The sequence below is a fragment of the Telmatherina bonti genome (genome assembly GCF_933228915.1).
Source record: "Telmatherina bonti genome assembly, chromosome: 16".
Classification (NCBI taxonomy): domain Eukaryota; kingdom Metazoa; phylum Chordata; class Actinopteri; order Atheriniformes; family Telmatherinidae; genus Telmatherina; species Telmatherina bonti.
The window spans coordinates 12,906,376-12,932,705 of NC_136614.1; the positions used below are offsets into that span (position 1 = coordinate 12,906,376).

Consider the following 26,330-nt stretch of genomic DNA (forward strand, 5'->3'; position numbering starts at 1 on the left):
ATTTAGCTTTCTCCAATGGCTCATTTACACCAATATCTAATGTTTCACTCAGACACCATCAAACCCCAGACAACATACATACTTAAAATTACACATATTGCATACAAAATAAAAAAAATAAATAGCCTATACCATTCTCACCACTTTCTAAAACGCCAAAATAGGACCGTATTGATGATGAATAGATAACCCTTGTTGATTAGTTTACACTTGTCCTATCGGTCCCTGAACTCCGTGTTGGCGCGGAATACATGAATGATCAATCATCACTCTTGTACTTATTAACAAATAAGGCTTTCCCCCCGTTTTATAAGAGTAAATTAAGCTGATGAAAGAGAAAATAGAAGCAAATTTGCAAAAATGATTAAAGACAGCCACTGGAATGACGTTTCAATCTTATAAAAGCAATGCATGCTGAGATGCTTTATTTAAATGTAGATGTTTTTCTTTTCTTTCTTCCATTTAGATAAATGTAGCTATTAATTTCTAGCTGCTTCTGTTTTGTTTGGTTTTGTTTTTTTTTTTTTTTTTAGAAACGTCCTTTTGTTTTAGAAGAGCATAAGTTTTCTCCAATGGCTCATTTACACCAATCTCTAATGTTTCACTCAGACATCATCAAACCCTAGACAACATACATACTTAAAATTGCCCTTATTGCATACAAAATAAAAATAAATAGCCTATACCATTCTCACCACTTTCTAAAACGCCAAAATAGGACCCTATTGATGATGAATAGATAACCCTTGTTGATCAGTTTACATTTGTCCTATCGGTCCCTGAACTCAGCGTTGGCGCGGAATACATGAATGATGAATCCCAGCCGCTGTGTGGTGCAGCAGACTATTCTGTCATAACCATTTTCATAGTAGTAAACCATTTAGTTAGCGAGCTGTGCGTTTTAATTAGTCATTACTCTTGTACTTATTAGGCTTTTTTCCAGTTTTATCAGAGCAAATCAAGCTGATGAAAGAGATAATAGAAGCAAATTGTGCAAAAATGATTAAAGACAGTCACTGGAATGACGTTTTAATATAATAAAAGCAATGTGTGCTAAGATGCTTTATTTAAATGTGGGTGTTTTTCTTGACTTTTCTTTTCTTTCTTACATTTAGATAAACATGGCTATTAATTTCTACAGCTGCTTCTTTTCTTTTCTTTTTTAAGAAATGTCTTTTTGTTTTAGAAGAGCATTAAAAGTTTCTCCCACTGTAATGACACCAGCTGCTCTGTAAGCTTATAAATTAAGCTCAGTTAACATAACAGTATATAAAATGATGTAAATCTATATAGCAGGTTCATGCAGGACGCATGAAGTCTGCGCTTTAATGCAACATTTAAGATTCCAGCGACGTTTTTGTTGTCCTTTACATGTTTTAAAGTCTGTTTAAAGCTTGCAGAAAGTGATGCCATTGTAACTGCTGATTGATTTTCGGAGTGACGCTTGTCTTCATGTCCACTAACCGGAGGTGTCCTGCACGCGCCGGCTGCTCAGTCAGGCTTTGCACTGTCTGGTGTCCAACCCGCAGCAGCTGCAGTGCTTTGTTGCTGCTGCACCTCCATGTCCGAGCCTATACAGCTCCTCCAGCTAAACCTCCAAACCTCCCACAGAAACGCCGCATCTGGTTTCCTCCTCCTGACTCCTTGTCAGCACCGCAATGAAGGATTTTACTGGTTTCTTCTGAAGTCTTGTTGCTCACAGATGATGTGAAAACGGACTTGTCGGCTCTCACTTTCAGCATCATCAAGGAGGACAAAAATACACCTTTTCCTTGCTTCATTCATTTTTTTCTCTCTATCTGGACTCCGGCTTAACTGCAGGCTGCAAAGAATGGATAATAACGCAGATAATTCAGAGAAATCTCACCTGATTGACGAGAAGAATGCCAAGATGTATTCCCTAAAACTGAAAAGGTGGGAAAATTTCCTTTATAGCTGCATGGAAAATGCTGCATGTTATATTTGATCAAGTTACCTGAAGCAGTTGTGTTTAATAAGCTGTGTCATGGATTCAATTTAAAATTGTTGTCTTGAAAAAACTTTTAATATGTTTAGTTTAAAGAAATTGCGGGGGAATGTATTATAAAAGGAAAAGGAAAGTTCATATCTGTGCAGGAGTGTTTAGTGCGTAACGCTGAGACGCAGAGGGAGCAGTTGTTACTGTGGTGCATGTGAAGCAGGCTGGAGAGCTCTTGCGGGCTGTTTTATGTGAATGAACAAATTCATTTCCATGCTTGGCTTGTTTCTGGACAGCCTGTGACAAATGGCCCCGGGGCCAGTTCGCTGAGCAGTACTGAAAACTCATCATCTGTCATTAGAGGAAGCACCGAGCGGCTCCGCGCGCGTTCACACCTCAGAAAGGAAGATCTGCATGAACTCCGCGTAAATGCGCAGGTGATGGGCTGATAGAAGACAAAAAAACACAGAGGCTCGTTAGATTATTATTATTATTATTATTACAAATACCGAAGAAAAATTCGAATTTAAATATATTTTAATTTAGAAAGACACAAAAATTCATACAATTTAGTTAAGAAGTTGATAATTATAACAAGCCATTAAAAGGCATTTAGGAATTAAATAGACAAACCAAAAACTGTTTAAAAAATCAGAAAAGCTAAAAGAAATAAACACAATAAACTAAAGTTTTTTTTGCCATTTTCTGTGAAATGTGAAGGCTGATTCTGAAAATGTTGCCAAATGTTTGATTAAATGAAGTGAAATCTTTCTGATGAACTCCAGCAGTCATGAAGCTCAGTCTTGTGCAGAAATGTGAGGAAATCAACGCGTTTCCTGCTCAGGCCTCGTGACTTTCCTCATCATCTGGGGGTCTGATGAGATCAGGGCTCGTTTGGATCCTGATGAACCCTCCTCCCATGTCTCCTGACATCCCACCTGCTTCTCCGTGGTTAAAAACATGCAAGGTGACAGAAAATGTGACGCTTTCTGACCAGCAGAGGAAGAGAAGCGGTGCGGGTTTACACGCACGCGCACGTGTATGAGGGCCTGTGACGGAAACAGCTAAACACCCTGCTCACCCACACGAAAACAATGTGATTTAGGGGTTCAAATGGAGGTGGTGAGAAACAGGCAGATGTGCATATGGAAGCCGACCGCATTTGGGATTTCACGCGTCATTTGCGCCGTTCTGTGCGCGTGCATGCGTGGATGTTTACTGAGTCATCTTTTGTGTTTTATTTCACCAGCTGGCAGCAAAATGTGTTTATATTTGTGTTGACCTTTAGACAAATATTTTATATGATGTTTTTTTTTAGGTTTTTTTTCCCCCCTTTTTTTTAATTGGTTAATTTAAAAAGACTTTAAAAGCTTAAATGCATTCAATTAAAACAAAAAAAAAAATTAATGATTCAAATCATTAAAAAAAAATCTGATTCCTTACATGTAAATATACACCTGACGAGCTCTTGTAAAATGTCAGATAATAAAGAAATATTTAAAGAAAAACACGTTTCAATTCAGCTTTATTTATATCGTGTCATTTAACAAAAGAAATATTTCATGGCATTTCTACAGGCAGTCCGATTCAATACAATTCATAGTCCAGTTATTATTCATTTAAAACAGACCTATATGACCCCTTTAGGCCAATATTTATTACTGTTCAAATGAACCAATTCATAAAAATAACAACAAAGTTAATTAAGGAAAAAACAACATTACCTTCAAGATAAGAAAATAATTAACCACCAAACCCGATTTTGAAAGTTAGCTTATAATAATGCAAATCTGGAAATATAATGCTTCATCTGTAAACAAACAAACAAACAAAAATAAATAGATAATGATCTAAAGAAGTTATGTAACCTAACTGGTGGCTACTGGTTTATAGCTGCCTGAGAAATGGTGAAACTTGTCTGTTAATCCATAAAGAATAAAAATAAAACAACCTTGTGCATAAAATTTTACACAATAATCTCCGCATGTTGTTATTTTAATGGGGACCAATAACAAAGTATAATAGCAACAACAGTCTGTGAGTTATCAGGACACGCAGATGAACTTTGATTCATTAGACATCAATCTTCAGTCTGTTTTCAGCTTCTCTGATGTGAGGATTTACATTTAAATCTATGGAATCAACAAAACAAAACAAAAAAAGATGTTCTGCAAGCATCTTGTTTGTCTGACCAGCCGTCCAAAGTCCAAAGATATGCAGTTTATCATTCCAGGATGTGAAAAAAAAGTTACAAAATCTCTTCTTCAATGAAACACGACTCAATAAACTGACTAAATGTTGCAGCATTCAGACCATTTAAAACGTTATGCTGGAAAGTTCATCAGTAACTCAGAAGTTGTTTTATTTAATGGCTGATTTATGTAACATGAATCTGCGTTTTATCAAAAAGTGGCAACAACTTAACAAATGAAAATATGCCCAAATTCAGAATCTCAAAAGGGAGTTTTATCTCATTTTGTCCTTAAACATGCAGTCAGCATGAGCAGGTCAGTCATTGCATCATTAATCTGACAAATGATTATTTCAGCTCTGACTGTTTGGTTTGATGATCTCAGATTATTTGGAACATGAAGAATGAAGCCATTTTTATTGTTGATAAATTAAACATTTCTTATTTAATCCCAAAAGCTTGTTTCCTGCAAAAAAAACATTTACTTCTTTGCTGCTATAATTAATAATTTGCATGAAATTTTAATTAACAGCTATAAAAAAAAAAAAAAAAAGAAAAGAACAAGTTCATCTATGAAACATGTAAAAGTTTGGGTTTGTTGTTGACAAATAGCAGAAATGTGGCCTAACAGAGCGCAGTCATGTGAAATTAAGAAGAAAAAAAGTGAAATAATGAGTGAAACTATTTCATGTTAGAAAAATGACAGATGTTGTTGTATGAGGAAGAAAAGCTGACAACTAAACACACTGAAAAAGTCACATTTTATTTATTTATTTATAGCAGAACCTTTGGTGGATTGTTGGAACAAAGATTTAATATTATATGCATTTATTTATAATGAAATATGGAGCCATAAACGTCTAGATGGAGCAGAAAATGACTTGAAGATGGGCCTGGTTCAAAACAACAAACCACCCAGAACTATTTAAGCAAAACAGAACGTGACCAAATTAAGTCAAACAAATAAAATGACTTACATTACAAAACAAGAGACAAAAAGACAGGAGATCCCTGCAAACTCCAGTTTAAAAATGCAGGAAATCTCTGCAAACCATTCAGGCGTTCTCGGGGTGTGGCTGGTTGGGAGGAGAGGGACATGAAGGGCCCTCCCTTCAGTTCATGTCTCAGTAGAAGACTTGTCCTCCAAAAGCCAACCTCTAATGAGCTGTTGGAGGGTGAACCTATCACCATTTGGCACTTACACACTAAAATTTGCATTAATTAGCAGCCTAAACCACAGCAGCCATAACCCTCAGAGAATGCTGAAGCTGTCACTGTGACACCTGCCCTCCCTTTAACAACCTGCAGGAAATAAATCTGGCTGTTGAAGGACCTCCAGTAGTTTGTCTACTATATATATATATATATATTGCTAAAATGCAATAAGAATCCAGTAAGATTAACTTTACTGTTCAAAATGATCTTAGCTGGGATCTTTCTCCAAGGAGGAGATCCACCACCACCTCTGGCTCCTAATTATAAATATAGTTTGTATTAATATAAGTCAATAAGAATCTTCTCATCCTTATAAGACATAAAGGAAGTTTCCATTTCCCACATGTTCCACTTCCACAGCAAATCAACCCATTTTTTCTTACCCCTGGTGTCATCTCCAGTGGATACCAGTATAGTTTTGGACGACTGCATAGGAAAGATGATGATCTGCAGAGCCTGAGCAACAGAAGCGTAAAGCCATAAAATAACCCTGAAACTTCTCATACTGTACAAGAGCCAGTGGAGCGACATGCAGATAAATGTCAATGATATCTGAGCCATAGTGATTTAAATAAATCTTAAAACATGGACTTAATTTACATATGACGCAACTGATTCACAGCTGCAGCCAGAATGCATTTTATTCAATCAAAAACCAAATTCTTTGTTGTGGTAGTTTATAAATCGATTAATTTGTTGGATAACTTCTACTAAATATGAAGCATTACATGCAGTGTGTGAATGTGTGTGAGCGTGTATACATGAACAGGTGTGTAATCTGATCAGACCAACAGCAAAATTACTCTGCCTTTTCTCAGTGCAAACATTTTTATATTCTGTTTGTTGAAGAAGAAAGAGATGAAGAAACGGCATGATGAGGATGCAGCCTGTAAATTGTAATAAATGCTTTGTTTTATTTATGTTTGGTGGCTGGAATTATGAAGACTCATCTCACAGATCACTGAAAGCTGCCTGCTGCTGATGCAGTAAATAGTGATGTGAGATGTTACCAAAGATCTATCCAGGAAAATTCTTTACCAGATTTTAAAATGTGAGCCAATATGATAAAAAGTGACTATTAAATACCAAAAATGTCTGATATTATCCACATGCCAATTAATCAGCTGATGTCAACATTAAAATGCAAAATCGGAAATGATTGCTTTTTTAATGACATAATTTTTGCACAATAAGCACATATTATATGTCAAACTTTTCAACTAAGCCTCATCTAAATCAAAATGACAAAAAATAAGAGATGTCATGTGTAGTTTTACAAGATATTTTTGTTTGTTTGGCACAACTCGCTCCAAAATATCAGTATGGGTTGATATTGGTATCAGAAATTAAGAGTTGGACTAAATCATTAGATCGGATGTTGGTGAAAAAGCTAATATCAAACATCCCTGTTAATTAGCCATTAAAAGGCTTAAAGTATATCTTAATTAACATTTACAGAAATTCTGCTCTGTCTTACAGCGGCGTAAACATACCTGACACAGAGAGTACACTACCTGGTGCATACCTGGTGTGTATGTGCAATTAACATGCAACTGCAGGAAAATATGCTCAATTAATGCCAAAACTATAATATATTAAGTTAAAGTATGGATACTGGAAACTATACATCTCTTCTTCCTCAAAGTGCAAGTCATTTAAAGAATTACTACATTGTCATCTTTCAGGTTTTTTATGAGTGGAACACAAAAACTGTGTGAACAATTACTGCATAAGCTGCCCAGTCTCTTTTTGGGGAGTCAGGATTACACAAAGAACAAAAACGGAAAAAGTGCATGCAAATTACTGCAGATTTTAAAGTGCTAATTGTTCTTATTCAGACATATACCACTTTCATGGAGATTGAAAAATGTTAAAACAAATTCCTTACACTTCTGACCGATGGGATAAAACCAGAAAAACATTAACCTGTACTTCTTTAAATTAGTCAAATGGGGTTTTATGAAGACCTGATCCTTAAGGCTGGCTCTAGGAATGCATACATGAGGGGGCAGGCAGGACCGTGAACGGAGCATCATGCGTGCACATCATGCTTCAGCTCTTTTTGTTGCTATTATTGTTAAAAGTGTGAAGAAATGGATTGCACTTTGTCAGGCCTCTAACCAAAGACCTGTCCAGCTTGGATGTCCCACCAGAAACCAAAGCTATTGCTACGATAGCTCTTAGAGCCACTGAAGCATGCAAACCCACTGACCACAACAAGGTGATCCCTCAGCGGAGAAATGGTTTATAAAAATTCTAGACACATCAAAATAAGAAAACAATACTAAACATCAATCAACTAAGTTTAAACAAACAACAACATAAAAAATAGTGTCATTAGACGTTCAAATAACAATAAATTAAACATTAAACTAAGCAGAGATAGTTAGGCAACAAAAACAGGACAGAAAATTAAACTCCAGACCACAATAAGGTGGCAGTCCCTCAAACAATAACCTAATATTTCTATAAAAAATCATAAACAACAAAAACAGAAACCTTTAATTTTTTTTCTTAATTTTGTTGAATATTTTTCTTTTTTCTATTTAATTTTTTAAAGAAACTCATTCCCTACTCTATAAAAACAGTCTAAATGACACATGCATCCAGTGCTCATGTGCGATTGAGCAATGCTCCCACAGACAGGCTCACAATAAAAAGCAACAATCCCCTGTTGACAGAACATACCGATGTTATGTACCGATGTATTTACTGTTAATTAGTAGCTTATCTCACCATATAAATAGCTACGAGGTATTTAACAGAGCTTTACTCCCTAACTTTCTTAAAGTTTTACCGCTGCAGCAGTTCAGTCAGCGACGGGGAGAAGTCTGACATCCAACAATGCTTGTCAACTCATTTGCATACTAAACGCTGATTGGTTGTTCACTGGGATGAGAAAGAGGGGGTTACACAATGCAACGCTGTACAACCAGCACTCAGCTCGGTGCAGAAGAGAGAGAGTTTAGGAAGTTTATGCATTTTTGGCGGATTTGATTTGATTTTGATTTTGGCGAGGTGTTTGTCGCCCCGTTGAAAACAGTATGTATGACGATGTAAACAGGAAATAAGAGAGCATCAGTCACCAAAAGCTCTTTGTACCAGTCCTTTACTTGCTTCTTTTCTACTCACTGAATCTCACAAAAGCTCTCATGATTTATATTTTTCTTCTGTTTTTGTTCTTAGACACAAAATAAGTCCGAATTTAGGATTGACAAACAGCTCATTGGGATCATTGTAAACCAGAAGTCAAGATCAAAGCCTTCAGAGGCTGCTGCTCATGTTGATAAAACCCTGGTTTTATAGTCTGAATATTATCTAATTAAAAACACCTTCTAAAAAAATCTTATGTACACACAGGAATATTAGCTACCATTACACACACACACACACACACACACACACACACACACAATCATCTTCTGGAGAATATTTATTGTGCCAGAATGTTTTATATATCTTCTCACAGAATCTGCACCCTCCTCAGCAACAGTGTTTATTTATAGCAAGCTAACAGGAGCCGCTGCTCTGATGGAGCAGATTACAGTAAAAGTAGAGAAACAATGACAGTTTTATTTTTTATGAGGGTGTCTGAAAGGTAACTGAACCTGTTGAGAAACTGCCAGGTTAGCAACACTGGCAGTGTCAGTTCCCTCGTATACCTAATGGTGCATGCATGGTGTTAGAATGTGTGAAAAGTGCTAATGGCATGAGTTATGTGCTTAAAGGTACCATGATGTAAATTTTTCAACAATTTATAGTTGTCAGAGGGCCAGTGACACTGACTTCAAAGCGTATTAACGCAAATTTAGCATTGGTGCTTAATTTCAGGCGTTCCAAAAGTCACTGTAATGGGGTCTACGGAGAATGGGCTGTTCTTTAAATGTTCATAAATGGTGCCAGTCCATCCTTTCGGGGAGAATATGTGGTTTTCACTGGCACCCACTCTGTGATTTTATAGAGAAGGCTCAGTTAGCCAGGCGGAGAGTGAGTGGCAGTATCCACTGACTCTCTGGTTATTTCCCTTCATGATGTCACAAAGGGAAAGCTCCTTTAGAATCATCTGTTTGAGCAAACATTCGCTAAAAAGTGGAACAAGCAAGTGAAACAGAATTTACTCACTTCTGGGCTTCATACACAGGCCATGGGGACATACATGATTGTTAGATAACATTTAAAAAGTTCATTTTATAATATGGGACCTTAAAGTAAGATTGAAATCTACTTGTTTATGGTCCCAAGTTGCTGCTGAAGTAGAATACATAGAAAGCGAAACCTTTCCTTGTCGCATTTATCATTCTTTCATTTGATCAGTTTAAGTGGCTTATTCAGAAAAAATTCAAGACTGCAGCTCTGAAAAGTGTTTAAGTTTGCGCCTAAATGTTGTAGTATTTAGGCACAGATGGTTGTTAATCGTAACAAATATGGAGTACTGTTTGTTGCTATGTTTTGGATTGCATGATCATAGATAATGTAATCTGTGGTGATTATGTGTGAGTTAAGATCTTGTATGCCCTATGATGGGGGCGCGGCTAATATGCATTGTCTGATGTCTGAAGCTGTAATTCTGTATTCACATGTGGCTTTATCCTGTGTAGTGTGGTTTTATGATGTGCAACATTGACAATCAGAAAAAGGTGTAGTTTAACACTTCTTCCTGTTCCTTTTCGAACATATTGTTCCCTTGTATAATTTTTTTTTTTTTTTTTTGCGTCACATGTGACCTCTTAATTTTGTTTGCTTTGTTTTACATTCATGTTTGAGTTATAATCTAATTACTGTTCGAAATAAACAACAACCAACTATATTTGGGTCACACATTTGGTACATAAAAGCACGACCGTATACGAGCTGCACATGCTCAGTTAAGAGTCAAGCACATGCTATAGATAACTTACAACACCCTGAAATCCCCGACCATGCAAAGACTTAGAAAAACACATGCTTCTTTGCTATGTTTTATAGATTTCAGGCATATTTAATCCTGTCACCAAAACTGATAGTAATTTGTTTCATTTTAAACATATATTTTGAAATTTGCTAATTGAGAATTTAACACAACTCTATTGTGTTTGGATCTATATCTGCTCAGTGGTCTCTGCTTCCAGTAAACTTTGTTCAAATAACTACAATTTAGTCTACAAATTCTTCAAAATATGCAAAATTACATGCTGAATTTCTTGTTAATGTGCTCAAAGACTAATTTCAACACAGACTTAAATGAGTCTGTTTTGCAGATTGGACTGACTGTTGCACATTAAATGATGCTCATCTCAAATACTTTATCTTCATCTGAAGAAGTGGTTGTTAAGAAAATTAAAAAGTTTTAAAACAAACATGTGTCCAGGATGTAGATGCGCCAAGCCATGGTTAGAATAGTAGAAATACACACACACACACACACACACACACACACACAACTCAGGTCTAGCAACTCTTGTTCAGGGGCCTCATACAGAGCCATTGTGAGTTTTTAAATGAGAAAAACTAGATAAAGTAGCACAACAACCTAGAATTAACGCCTAAATGTTCGGTGCAAATGTAACATCTTTTGTGTTGTGCTGATGAACAGATTGTGGCGACACAGAGTGATCTTTGGAGGAAACCTCTGTTTAATCCCCCCCCCCACAAAGGCTGAAGGAAATATAATAGATCACAACGTGAACATGTCCGCTCCAGTTCCTGTAAGAACGAACAGAATTTCTTAGAAGTGCGACCCCGTATTATCTCTCAACCATCAACTTATCACGATGTCATTTACATAAAGATGTTTTATAGTAAACATTTGCTCCATGAGTGTATGAACCAATAGGATGGTTTAGGATAACAAAATGATAAAATGCTAATAGCACCCACCTCTCTAACAGGAAGGTTGCAGTAAAGGGGAGGGGTACTGGGGAATTTATAGAGGTATCGCAAGAAGAAGAAATCAAGGAGTGGTTTCCATGTCAAAGTGAACTGCAGTGATTTCTAAGATCCCTTCATGTTAGCATTCATCCTGATTTTGTGTAATTCTAAATTAAGGTTCAGTCATTCCTGGTTAAAGACAAATAGGTACAGGATGTTTAAATCTTATGATCCACCTTTTCTGAAATCTGAATAAACCAAAAAAAAAAAAAAAATAAGTGCAGTTTCAACAACGTCTTACCTCCATTTCTCATTTCCACACACTGCAAATTACAAGTCACAATGGATCAATAAAGTCTCAAGACATTTAGCTTCAGGTATCTGGAACTGAATGCAGAAAGCCATTTAACATGGTTATTTAAATTAGTTCAAGTGAAATGATCTTAAATGTAGATACCTGCACATTTCCATATCTGTGTGTTAACCCTGACTCAAAGAAACTCTAACCCTGCTGATGTTTTCTACATCATTTTCACATTATAAATATAAAATATAAATAAATGGACCAGGCCGAACCGTCCGGCGGGCCAGCTTTTGGTTCCCCGGGTCAATCTCATCACATAAACTACAAAAAAAAAAAAAAAAACAACAAAAAAACCCCCAACAAACTGAGAACGCAGACCTCGGCTAAGCAGCTCATTTCCACCCATATTCTGATTAGTTCTACGTGTAACATTGTGTGATGGACTCAATAAATGGCAGTAACTTTAGAAATAATGATTTAATATGGCAACAGAAGGTTATATTGGGAGACCAGGTGATGCAGTCGGTGAACCAGGGGCTCTAAAAATGAACAGATTATTATTAACTGCGCAGACAAAAACAGGAATGTCAGAATTTCAAGTGACACTCACTGTTATGATGAAGGAGCCGGGATCCAGTGGTGGTGGGTGAACTGGCTGGGAAACATGTCTAAGGGAAATGTAGACTTTCAATCCAAGACAATTTTTAGATCAACTCCTGTGTCTGGCTTCACAAAATAAATTGCATTCAAAATCCAACTCTGTAAATCCAGATCCAAAATCCAAATTCCTTAATCCAAGTCCAAAATCCAAATTCCTTAATCCAGATCCAATATCCAGAAACATTCAAAGGAAAGAAAAAATCAGTGCCACCTCGCTGGCATAGTAAGAACAGGAAAAAAAGAGTTGATGCAGGTTACTGAAGCAGTGGAAGAAATAGACTTTACACTTCTGACTAAAATGTTAAACACTGTTCACACCAGAAATGGAAATATCCCCAACTACTCAAACATTTCCCAGTTGTTCCAGTTTCAGCAGCTGCTGGCTCATGTCCAACCCCTAAACAGACTTTGCTTTAAACCAGCATCACGTCAGGAACCATCAAAATCAGCTTTTAAATCAAACACTGAGGGGAAGTGGTCATGGTTTATGTTTTCCTCCATGTTGATGTGTTTTTGAAGTGCTTTTCCTTTGTGTGTGTGTGTGTGTGTGTGTGTGTGTGTGTATTGTCTGAAGATATTTTAAAATCCATTAAAACTCTATTTTTTTTTTTTTTTTTTTGTGCACCAAAGCTTCATAAAATATGAACGTGTGTGTGTGGATTGCATGTCGACGTTCTCTGTGTTGTGTTCTCTTGTGTGTGTTCCTTGTGTGTGCGTTTTCATGTCCCGATGGTGTAATTGAACAGAATCAGTTTTCCACTCGGCTGGCTCTTTTGAGGCTGGACATCCCTCTGAGATGAGGTTGTGTGTGATAAAGGCAAATCATGCAACGCTGGCAATCTCCTGTGTGAACTGTGAGACATAAAGTGTGTGTGTGTGTGTGCGCGGTTATCTCAAGTGAAACCAAATTAGCTTTCTCCACCTCATTAGCCTCGTCATTGCACCCACCCCTCACTGCACTTGGTGAGAACAGCAACCTGGGCATGTGTGTGAGATCAAAGTGGAAAAGTCAACAATTTCTTTTGCTCTTATGAGCGCAGTCCGGGTCGGTGTTGTGTTGTCAGAGGTGAAGTTTACAGGGATCAGCCGTAACGTTCTGACAAATTCAAGGAAAAACGCAGATTTTCTTGTTATAAGGACACTGGTGGGATCTATGAGGCACCAAGTGAACTTTTTTTTTCTTGAATCTGGTGAAAAAGTGAAAAGGTCTGACAAACGGCAGATAAAAACGGCTGCAAAGCTGCATCTGAGCCTCAACACAGCCGCTGCTTTTGTTGATGCTGCTGCACCTCAGAGGAAGGAAAAAGGATTAAAAACTGCTGAACCGGTGAAATGGTCACAGGCAGCCATGGTCCGACGAAGCTCATAGGGAGAAAAGGTTGGCAAGTGTTGCACGAACCAACCATGGAGCCCAGTGTCTTGATCTGCGTAAACGTGGTCTCAACAAATTAACTAAAAAATCCCCTCATGAAAAGTTGGATTAAATAATTTTTTTTTTGAAACACTGAGAAATGCGTTCTCCCTTTCTTTCTGCCACCATCAGTCGATTTAATCTGGTTCTTCTCTGAACAACCCTCCACACCATTTGTCCACTTAAGTGAACATTGATTGCAGAACACGTCGGGTTTCCACTTTGTGGACAGTTGTGGTTCCACTAAATGATGCTGATCTCTGCTGCAGCATTTACTCAAGAAAATCAATTCTCTAAACACCTAATACACTCTGTATGATGAGCAGATCCCGAAGCTGCTTGCCACAAGTTGCAGTGAGATAGTTTAGGCGGATCTATATTACATATACCAACCCTATACTGGTTTTGACCCCTTTTTCCTTCAGAACTGACTTAATTCTTAGTAGCATTGATTCAACAAGGTGATGGAAACATTCGCAGAGATTTTGCTCCATGAAGCATCACACAGTTTCTGTACATCCATGATGAGAATCTCCTGTTTTGCCACATTCCAAATCTGCTGGACTGGACTGAGATCTGGGCACCGCGGAGGCCGTTGGAGCGCAGTGGACTCAGTGGCAGATGATGTGAGCTTTGTGACATGGTGCATCATTGTACGGTTTCACTACACTGACTACTGTTAGTGCAATAACTCCCACCGCACGGGGTGCGTTTAACTGGTGTAACAGTGTCTTACTCCAACAACCGATCACTGTATTGTAAACATTTATTGGACGTGCAACACACAAGCTAGCTACCTTAGCCTCCACACGTAACCGTGTCGTTGCCAGGTAAACAACTGGAAAACAAAATGAACAAACGGAATATTAAAGCATGTACACGTGAATAACAACACATATACGTTATACATGAAATAAATAGGTTTTTATGCACAGCATCTCTTACCAGCTCAGCCTCACCAGCAAACAACGATAACTGCGCAGAAAGACATATTCAAACCGTAACAGACGCAGACGGGCTTCAGCTTGGATCCATGTTTCCTCCCTGTTCTGATCCAACCATCTGAATGACCACAAACACTTTTCCATCTTCTGGTGTCCAGTTTTGGCAACTCTCTGTGAACTGCAGCATCAGTTTCCTGTTCTGAGGTGACAGGAGTGGAGTGGTCTTCTGCTGCTCTAGCCCACCTTGGTCAGAACCAGAGCTCAGTTGACTTCCCGTTGCTTTTCTATCATCTCCAATCAGTCTGTTCGTTCTCCCCTAACCTCTGACATCAGCAGCTGGATGTTTTCTCTTCTTCCGGCCGTTCTCTGTAAACTCTAGAGATGATTGTGGGTGAAAATCTCAAATTCTCCAGTCTGGTATAAACAACCACGCCACATTCAAAGTCACTAAAATCCCCTTTTTTCTGATGCCAGAGATGTCAAGTAAAAAAAGTACAAATACGTCTTTACTGTATGGTACTTGAGCAGAAATTTAAGGTATATCTACTAAACTGGATTCATTATTTTTCAGCCTGCTTTTTACTTCTTCTCTACATTTTCTGTACTTTCTACTCTTTGCTTTATAAAAGCAGCCCTGTTACTCTCATTTTATTCTGAAAAAGTATTTGCTTGTGTTGCATGACAAGTATGAACAAATACTATTCTGATACTTTATTGGTTTGTACCCGATCCACACAAATCACATCACAGTCTAGTAAAGACATAACAGACATATATGGCCTTGTACAAAGACATCCGTAGCAGAGGCTCAAGAGGACATGCAGCCTATGGCATCCTAAATCTTTCAACATTCCCAAAACTTAATTCACTACAACGTTATTTCTTTTGCCTATTTTTTTTGGAAGACAGAACAACAGAAACTTCTGCGCTAGTTTCCTTTACTTTACTAGAAAACACAACGATTAACAAAGACAAACAACATATTCCAACAAATAACATCAATGATTGCAGTAAAAACAAAATATAAAGAGGATAAGATATAATACACAAGTGATATGTGGTCATATTAAATAATAGTAGAGAGACAGAGTTATGGATGATGGAATCAGTGTTTGTTTGTGGGGGAAGATGGAGCAAAACTCCCTACCTGATGATGCCCTGTAAAACAAAATGACCTAAAACAACTTCCACTTATGTCTAACCAAGTCAAAGACTGTAAATCACCACCAAGAGAATATGTTAATAATCAGAGGACGAGTTTCCTCAAAGTAAACATAAACAGATTTACTGAAGAACAAAAAGTCTATAATCAACATCTCTTAATGAAATAGACTCCTGGATGTACCAGAGATGCTTTCAAACTGTTGCACCCTAACCCTGATCTGTCTGCTTGCAGCTCCTTTCCAGATTCCAAAGAGCAGTTTCCAGACTTCCCTTTTAAGAACGGAGGCATGTCCAGTGCCATTGAGCTGAAACGACGCGTTGGTACACACTGCCACGGCCCCAAAGCTTTGGCATGCGAGGAGAGCGGAGACAAGCTGCTGGCAAAGAAGAAACTTTACATCGCATCGGCAGTCTGCCTTGTCTTCATGATAGGCGAGGTCATAGGTAACACTTCAATCTCATTACAGTGAACAAAAGGTCAGATGCAATCTATAGGAAGGCTCTGTAGGGGTGATGGTGTGATCTTTGTGAGTAAACAACGTCCGAGCAGTCAGTGATCCAATCAGCTGGAAGACTTCCAACAATCTGTCTTTACAGACATTCATCAGTCGAAGACATTTCTTTGTTTTCTACTGTGAGCTTGGAAATGCAGAAGCAACTGCAGCAAAATCCTCCTTCCCACTGTGGTGGTACTGACAGGCCTGTCCACTGAACAACCAGTGCAGTAATGGCTTTTACTGAACACAATCCCTCAGATGTTCCAGTGAAAACGGCGAGCTCATGAAAAGGTGCGGACATCTGACGGGTCGTGTTCTGCTCTTTCTCAGATTTAGCTGCATCATGAATTTGACTTGATAATTAGTTTATTTACGACTGCTTTGGTTCTACAAGTAGACTTTATACCTGTAACAAAGCAGATCTCCTCTAAACTTTCAGGCTACACCTTCTTCTTGTTGTATTCATGTAGCTGGACTCACAATTATTTGATAGTCATCATTCAAAAGTCTTAATCCATCACTTGTTTTCATATTTTACAACCAGGCACAAGTTATGTGATCATATCACATCAAATATGATGATCTCCACACACCAGCTATGCATGATATGCAGCATTTGATAAGAATAAAAGAAACAGACTTTACAAACAAACAACCATGAATGGATGTAATGTAAAGGATTACTTTGGTTTCCCACAGGAGGCTACCTGGCTCACAGCCTGGCCATCATGACTGATGCGGCGCACCTTCTGACGGACTTTGGCAGTATGATGGTGAGCCTGTTCTCTCTGTGGATCTCATCCAGACCTCCCACCAAAACAATGAACTTTGGCTGGCACAGATCAGGTAAAGTGGAGTGATTGGATCAACCAGTGGATGAAGAGGTGTTGTGATTCTCATTTTAACACTTATTTACTTGAATTTAGGTTTTAAGAAACACTAGATAGCAAGGCAATAGAACAAACTGTTTATGACACTATTATTCAAGGAAGACAGATCTTTTTTTTTTTTTTTACATATTTGTACAAGTAGAAGAAGATTTAACCATTTTTTGTGACAATCATCACCATCAATACGTCCACATCTACAGCAGCTGAACCCGTTGTTACCTCACCTTCCAAAACGGTAGATTAACATATGAAAATTACAGAGTGACTTTCTAATTTGACATTTTTCTTTCTTTTTATTTAACCAATATCGAGGTGTTTTTTTTGCATTATTTCTTTAAAACACGTTGTATGCATGTGAAAGGAAGCTATAGACAGAATCCTTGCTTTATGTACACACACATTCATTCATTCATTTTCTGTACTGCTTAGTACACTTAGTTCAGGGTCACGGGGAAGCTGGAGCCTATCCCAGCTGTTAGCAGGCGATAGGCAGGGCACACCCAGGACAGATCGCCAGTCCATTGGTGGCCTGTTTGCATACAGAGGTCTTTTATATGTACATTATATGTAACATTCATCAACTGATCAGGAATAGATCAATACTTCCTGCTCTAATTATCAAACCATTCAAAACCATCAGAAAGCACTCTAAGAAAGTCAACTTTAAGAAATAGCTGTTTAGGAATGACAATGCCTCTACATATGAAAAGCTCAATTCTTTAAGGTGATTAATGAAAATATATGTTCGTATTTAAAGTAAAGACTTTAAATCCAGACTCTCAAACAATAACATCCATTCTGTCGGTCCATTTCCCCCATTTTAGGAAAAAGACTGAATTATTACTTAGTTTGAAGACAAGAATAAAACATGTTACTTCCAAATATGGTGTATTTTTAGGACCTTATGTGTCATTATAACTCTGACAGAGTAACAAACGTGGATCTAAAATGCTCCAAGTAACACCTTATTACAAACGTTATCATGTAAAGATGTGAAAATTATAGTTGCATTCGCTGATTACACAGATATATAATTTTAAACTTGAAAAAATGGAAAATAATTAGATTTTTAGAAGATTTATTCAAACAGAAAGTTTTCTAAACATCCAGTCTGGAGCAAACACAATAAATCCGATTAATGCTGCTGTGACTGACTTTACAAGTTTAAAAACGCTGAGGTCATGTTAGCACATCATTGTGTTCCTCAAAGCTTCGAGGAAAAGTGGGATTTTTGTTTGAGGTTTCAGTAGCTGAGATTGTGTCCTCGGACAGGGATCCTCAATCCTGCAGGTTTTCCAAGCGTCCCAGCTGCAACACATCTGATTCAAATCAATGTATATTTAGCAGATGTGTGCAGAGCTTGTCTCAGTCTGAGTCTGGTGTGTTCCAGCAGGGATACTAGAAAACCTGCAGGACACTGGGTGACAAGTCAACCAAGTCATGGAGGAATTTTAGAGCTACTTTAGAAAACAAAAAATACTGAATTGTGTCAAATTGGGTGTTATTACTACAACACTGAGGTAAATTACTCTGAGAAATCACGAACAAAAACAAAGCAACGATGCATTCTGAGCTGCTATGTTTATATTAGAAGGAAAGCTTGTTTTTTCTTTCCATGGTCCGACTGAGGTGTGCTGCCTTGTACGGTGGGATGAACTGTATGATTCCTTTCTTTTCTTTCTCCCTACAGAGATCCTCGGAGCATTCATCTCAGTCATGTCCATCTGGGTCGTCACGGGAGCTCTGCTCTATTTAGCCATCGAGAGGATTGTACGCAACGACTATGAGATTGAGGGCCACGTCATGTTAATCACCTCTGGATGTGCTGTCATTGTAAATATCATGTGAGTTCAGACTGTGTGACTTTTAAGACTTATTCCAAATGACTTAAAGCTCCAAACTGCAGGAAATACTACGACGTTGGATGTAAAGTTAACCCAGTTTTCATGTGTTCATCATGACTATTTATTCTGTGAGTTTATGTTGCCTGTAATCTTCACACAAACCAGCTGCTTCCACATCAGACCCTTTCTCCTGTCACCCTGCAGCATGGCCTACATCCTCCATCACTCCACCACCCTCCACCCTCACGGCAGCGGTTATCACCAGATCGACGAGGACGGTCAGAGCCCCGTCAGCCACGGCCATGCTCACACGCTCCTGGGTAGCCATGGCAACACAAGCGTCCGTGCCGCCTTCATCCACGTGGTCGGAGACCTGCTGCAGAGCATCGGCGTCATGGTGGCAGCCACAATCATCTTCTTTCGGGTCAGATATACACTAGTTTAAGTTTATTGTTGGGGTGTGAGGGAGATGTTGATGTTATAATAATTTACATTTTTACGAAATAATGAGACAAATCTGATCCTCAACACCAAAACCAGTGATTTTTTTATGTAAATATACAACATGTTAAAATCAAAGCTGATGGTATTTCTTTAAAAAGTCTCATTTGAAGAGGTAAAATGATAAATGCCTGCAAACATGCAAGATGTTCACATTTATTTCTTCTTACTTTTGCCGTGAGCATTTTAGTACCTCATGTCTGTAAAAAAAAAACACCATCTGATGTATTCTTTAAAATGATTTCTTTTGACTCTTTCAGCCTGAGTACAAAGTTGCAGATCCCATCTGTACGTTCCTGTTTTCTGTCTTTGTCCTCTGCACCACCATCACCATCCTCAGAGACGTCTTCAGGATACTTATGGAAGGTACTGGACCAACGGATCAATAGTTTCCTTTCTTATGCTAAAGAAGGAGCAACATTTTATAGCTTTCTAACCTTAAAGACACACTACAGAAGTTTTGCCATTTTCACGTCACGCTCTCCTTATCGACGGCTAATTCAGCATCCATCTTGCATCCTACCAGACCTGTTAGCTCTCTCCAGCCAGTAAAAGACGATCTTACGATGACTCTTGTTTTGTACATTTCTCTCTTTTAATCTTCTTGTGTTTCTTTGCTGACTCAGCAATGTTGCTTGTTCAACACAGCCAGTTCCTTATTATACCGTGAAGAAAGACTGTGCTTCAACGTCACGCAGCGTCCCTGATGTAAATGTTGTATGGTGCGGTTTCTCAGGATGCTGCTGGGAAGCAGCGGCTTCAGAAATACACACGATAGGTATCACTGTGTCATCGAACAAGTCTGGAAGGCAGAGTGTAAAGGTCAGAAAGTTACCTAATGAGTCTTTACACCTCTATCAAAGGAAGGGAGGAAACAAATAAAACAAGTCAACATTGGACTGACTTTTATTGGCTGGAGAGATCTCTGAGGAGAGATAAGATACAAGATGTTGCTAAACTCTTCATGAGGGTTTGACACAGTAGGAAGACATGGCAAAGTTCAGCAGGGCTGCTTTCAAACGGACCGGCTGTGATTTCCACGTCTAAAGAAGGAAATATGAATCAACACCAAGAATTTTTTTGGTTAGTTTTTGTTTAAAGAAATTCAGCCCAATTTTTGGCTACGAAATGATTAAATATGTGGACATTAAAAAAGAGCTATACATTTTTTTCTAAATAAAAAAAACCAAAAAAAAACAACAAAAAAACCAACAACAATATTGTAGAATATTAAATAAACTAAATCAAGACAAAGTTAAAAATAAGGTTAGAATATTTGCATTAAAATGCAGCTGGTTAGGATAAAAATACACCTGAATCAAGCCCAGGTACTTGAAAAGTGCATGTGAAGTGTTCGAACTTTGTTACTTCCAGTTTCTGTGTATCAGCTGACAGGAGAAACTTGGAATAGGAGAAACTACTACTTATTTAGGGATTGAAGTGCAATCCTGCCTATGTGATCATATGTCAGAGCTGCATCAGTCTCAAGAAACTTTCGCAAAATATGAAAAAAGCAAATTTCCAAATATTACTTTTAGATATTTCTGAGCAGAGGAGTTATTCAGATGCCTGCAGCTGTGATCAAGCTGTCAAGCTTTGACAAGGTCAGCATGGCATGATGCTCAGAGATGCAACGCCATGTGCATTCATGTGTAAAATATAAATCCAATGAAGGAAAATAGCATGCACATCCCTCACAGAAAGTGCATAAAAGAAACTAATGCCAGGATGTTGTGAGTGAACTGCTCCTTTAACTTAAACATTTATGACAAAAAGCACAGATGGTCACATCCTGAGGATGGTTGTAGTTTTTAAATTCTATTTGTGCATCAAAAGATGACCATCCAAAAGCTCCCGGTGCATTTTTAAAGACAGAACAGAAAAAGCCTGCAACGCTGCAGAAGTGAGGCCATCATCGTTCCACCTCGCAGTGAGAAGATTCAGTTTAATCTGCTGCATGTTCATCTGCCTGCCTCGTGTTTTTCAGGGTCTCCAAAAGGAATCGAGTTTAACTCTGTGAAAGAGGTGCTGCTGTCTGCGAAAGCTGTGAAGTCTGTGCATTGCCTGCACCTGTGGGCTCTGACTCTGGGCCAGTCATTAGTCTCTGTTCATCTGGCCATAGGTAACGTACACACTAAATCTGCCCCACACCAAAGTGTAGCACAGTCCAGTGAGATGCACAGGAGTTCAAAAAGTGTGGATGTAAATAGGGCAAAAGGTTCCACGGGGGAAAGAGAACTGACTGAACATAAATATGAAAGTGAAAAATAAATGTAGGGTAAAACAATCCACAGTGTGAGTTGAAGACTCCCAGAAGAATAAGTGAACCACACGCTTCATCTTGTTGCAATATTTCCCTTGATAACTTTGGGTTTTTACATTAAAACACACACAAAAACTTATATAATATACAGTTGTGCTCATATGTATTCATCCCCTTTCATTAAGGAAAAGGCTGAATTTACAACAGTCACTCAAATAACTGGAGACTTAAAAAAAGGAATAATAACTAAAAATTGGCAAAAATATAATTTAATAATATAAGACACTGTTTTTTTCATTTAATTAAGTTGAAAAAAGAAAAAACAAACAAACAAATTGGTCCTGGACAAATTAGAGCACTTTTCTGTTGAACAGTGGGACAAAATACCTGTCAACAGGTGCCGAAGTGTGACTGAGAGGAACAGAAAACACCTGACTGGAGCGGAAACATTAAAGGATTGTTCAACTAAATATTACTTTATGACTGATGGAATATGTAATAAATTATCTTATTTGTTTGCTTTTTAAAAAAAATACTTCTACTGAACCAGAATTAGAAAATAATGTAATGATTTTCATAAAATATTTATTTATTGTTACTTTAGTCAATTTCAGCTTATTTTACAGGCATTTTTTTCCCCCCTTCTTTAATGAATAAATATGAGCACAACTGTAGAATAAAAAAAATTAAAAAAAAGAATTCAATGTGTCGTTTCTTGCTTTTTTTCATGTCAGATGAGGGCGCTGATCCTCAGTCTGTGCTGCAGGAGGCCACAGACCTGCTCCACACCAAGTTTGGTTTCTACAGCATCACAATCCAGGTCGAGAGCTACACTGATGACATGAACTACTGCTCCCACTGCCAGGACCCCCGTGATTAATGCAAATACTGGACTGGACTAAAACGGCATACAACATGGTCTCTGGGCGGGCTGGGACTCAGAAACCTCCACAATCACAAAGCAACTTCCTTGTCAAGGAGGAGAACAGGTTTTTGGTGTATCATCATGTTTGCCATGAAGTAAAAAAGTAAAGACGTCTGAATCATCCAGGCGTCAGCGGTGGGGCGCTGATGCCGAGGCTCCATGTCACCTTGGATCAGACCAGTAGAGTCAGGTAGTCTTCCTCACAGTATCTCTTTGGTTCTATGAGGGTATGATGCAGAGTTTTATCTCATGCTGTTTCAGTTTCACACTGGCCACATTTACATGAGAGCTTTGATTCCTCTTTAACTCCAAAAAGAAGTTAAATCCCCTTTTAAAAAATGAAAAATGACCATTTTAACACATAAATAGGATTTAAACTTAATTCCAAACTAAGTGGCTGGTTTATTACCATTTTAAATTCCTTTATCACGTTAACATTAATTCTGCTCTAAGTTAATTCCGGTCATTCTGCGCGTGCTCGTGACCTTGTCGCGATATTCCATGAGGCTGTCTGCCCCCCATCTCCGGTACTTCATCTTTCTTCTTCTCCTCAGCTGCTGAAAAGTGAGGCAGTTTTCTAGTGTTGAGGTGGTACTTCAAAAATATAATTAAAATCAAATCTAAAATGGTGGTTCTTATTTTTTCCCATGTTGTAGCCGAAAAGACGAGAAGCAGGAAGTGGAGTTTGTTTATTTCCAGTATACCTAAGTACCGGTACATCACATCCACCCTCCGTCCAATCAGAACTCTTCCCAACCCCCAGATGTAAAGCGGAATTATATTGAGATGAATAAATGTATTTAGCACGTAAATCTCAATTCAGAATCACTATTCCCATAAAAACTTGAAGGAGAATACTTTTTTTTTTTTTTTTTTTAAATTGTTTAATTCTGAATTGAAAACCATCATGTAACTGTATGGAATCAGATTTGTTTCAGAATCTCCAAGCAAAACGTTTTAAAACTCAATTAAAACCAAAACTTTCTAAAACTTAAGTGAAATAAATGATCTCAAAATAAAAAATTATCAATCATCGTGAAAACTATTAGTCTTTTATTGAGTTAAATTGAGTTGTTTTGTTTGCAGTTTCCTCTTCTTCTTTCTCTCTTCTCTCTATTTGGTTGTGCTTCACAGTCTTTGTTTTTGATTCTCAATTATTTGATTTCATTTTTGACACAAACTTTTCATGGGCGGGCTCTTTTCAGGGGCGCATTCTGATTGGCTGGTGAGTTTTGGAGGGACACAGCCTAGTAACTGTAGCCAGTTTCACAAAAAGAGAAATCTTTATTCTTAATTGTGTGGTAAAACAATAATTCTGGCCTGACAAATCATCCTAAATGTTTTGCTGGACTGGGGGAACAACAGAGGGAGAGGGTGAACAGAGCAAAGAAGAAAGAGTAAAAGAAGAAAAAAGAGAAAATAAAAACAAAAGGTAGAAAATAACCACAAGAAATGTGAAAACCAAAACAAAGAGAAAATCCAGACAACTCGCTAAAACACTTGTAAAGAAACAGGACAGACAATCATCAGGAACACCGTTTGGACCATTAAACAGTTGTAAGACTACATTTTTATCCAAATTTTTATTATACCCTGACACTGACCAAGTCACATCAGTGCATCAATCTAATCCAACAACCAGAGCAGATGATTGTATATGTTTTAATCCAATTAATCAAAGGATAGCTGAGAATTAATCACAATTATTCACATTCCAAAATTTAAACACCTGAAGTAAAACCTAAAACAGCAAGTTCAAGGGATTATAAGGGATTCAAATCACAGCTTCTGAGGGAAATGAATAAAAACAAACAAACAAACAAAAAAAACTTTAAATCAGACTCACACTGGATAAAGTTGTTTTAACACCTAATGGTCCACTAGACTTGGTACAGATGACGCCTCGGTACAATCAGGGTTGTAATGTTTAGCTGGTTCAGGTTCGCTTTCACACTGCACGTAGTGAAATGAACCAAAACTTTAAAAAAAATTTCACCCGCTTGCCTGAGCTGGTGCTGTTTCAAGAATTACTGAAGGGAAAGAAAAGAGAAACAATAACCAAGAAAACTGGCTCATCTACTGGTTAATACGGAGCAATTTCTGTTCTCACCACATCGTTTTCCCACAATGCTCTGCTCTTTCATGTCTATTCTTGCATTTGGATTAGTTGAAGTAACAGACTTGTATAGTTAGGTGGAACATTTGGCTTTTTGATGCGCATTCCTCCTTAAAATCTAAATGAACCAAACTTTCTGTACAGATGACCAAAAGTTTGATTAAAGCTTCATCCAAACCAAAACAAAATCAATTTATTTTTACATCAAGTTTTCTTTTGAAAAGAAATAAATGTATGTGTCAACTTTAAAACCACTCAAAACGATGTGTTAAATATACCAGGCCCGTAAATGCCCGTTGTCACTGCCACAGAGAACCACCAAAAATAGAGAAGAAGAAATAGAGCATGCAATAGTACGATGAAAGAAATTCACAATTTGACATTTTGGGACATAAACACAGAAATGAAACAATAAGAATTTCAGATTTAGTCACTTTCAGGACCTGATGTAAAGAAATGGTATCTTCAGCCTCCTAAAACACCAGCTTCATCTAAAAGAGAGAAAAGTTTAGCGACTTACCCTGATTGTGCGTCTGAGGGGACATGACCTAAGCAGGGCTGGTATGAATGCCCCCTAAAACTGAAGTATATGCTCGATTTTGTCCGTTTCTAATGCCCTCATGCTTCCATGAAATTGTTGTTAGGTCAGTAGATCCACCTTCTCAATGAAAACAGATTTGGTTTACTCAAGCTTCGTCAAAACAGAAAACGCCTAATAGAGGAGCTTGTGTTTTGAATAAATAATAATAAATTATTCATAAGCAATGGGATTGCTGGTAATTTCCAGACTCACCTATTTGCATTAGGACATCTGAAATCTTTCAGCTTACCAAACCCAGCTTGTGTGTTTTTACAGTACTTTGCTTTAAACTGCCACAAGCCAGAGATACAGAACAAGAAGACAGAAATTAGATTCATATTTGGGACATTTGGATCAGAATTCAATAGAAAGGTCAATTAAGATTTTACATTTTAAAACTCTGCACTCTTAGATAAAATCTCAAGTGTTACCTGTCAATAGAAAAAGTCAGTTCTCCCCTTCAAGTGGATCTTAGAGTAGCGTTTACCTAATAGTCTGCAGTGCAGAGATATGGATTGAACACGAGGAAACAGATGGAAGATGTCAGACTGAAAGACATCTGGCTGTCTCCTCTGCCAGGCACAAGTTTTTCAGTCCTGAGGGGAAAGCTGATTCACTTCTGCAGTCAAATGATTTGCTTCACCTCGCTGTCGTTCATCTTATCCGTCTTTCCTTGCTGCTGCCATCCGTCTACAACGCGTCCCTCTGTTCCCTCAGCTTTTAGCTGTTTCTTGCTATCTATACATGTCACACAGCAATGTTTTTTTTAATAATCTGTCAGCTATATTCTGCAGTAACTATGACACCACGTATCTGTCACACAAACTGTCATTTAAACTGGTCAGTAATCCTCTTAACTATTAAACACTGAGGTCATTATTGGTTCAAATTGTTTAACACAATTTTGAAGTTGCATATTTGTCAACAAAATTTGAAGTAAGAGTACACAATGGTAAACCCAGTGGTTCTGTGCAGATTGCACCAGTGTGCAAGAATTAAATTTCCAAAGAGTGGTTGCTGT

General features: G+C 37.9%; 1 protein-coding gene across 1 annotated transcript; it reads left to right on the top strand.

The window, feature by feature from the left end:
* Nucleotides 1-1,831: 1,831 nt before the first annotated feature.
* On the top strand, nucleotides 1,832-22,568 carry slc30a2 (solute carrier family 30 member 2; the record flags this gene model as incomplete). The annotated part of the gene is made up of 8 exons (XM_079255501.1): nucleotides 1,832-1,914; nucleotides 15,926-16,137; nucleotides 16,890-17,036; nucleotides 18,771-18,924; nucleotides 19,129-19,348; nucleotides 19,686-19,791; nucleotides 21,413-21,547; nucleotides 22,423-22,568. The coding sequence occupies 8 exons, from the start codon at nucleotides 1,832-1,834 to the stop codon at nucleotides 22,566-22,568; spliced, it is 1,203 nt and encodes a 400-aa protein (XP_079111627.1).
* Nucleotides 22,569-26,330: the final 3,762 nt, after the last annotated feature.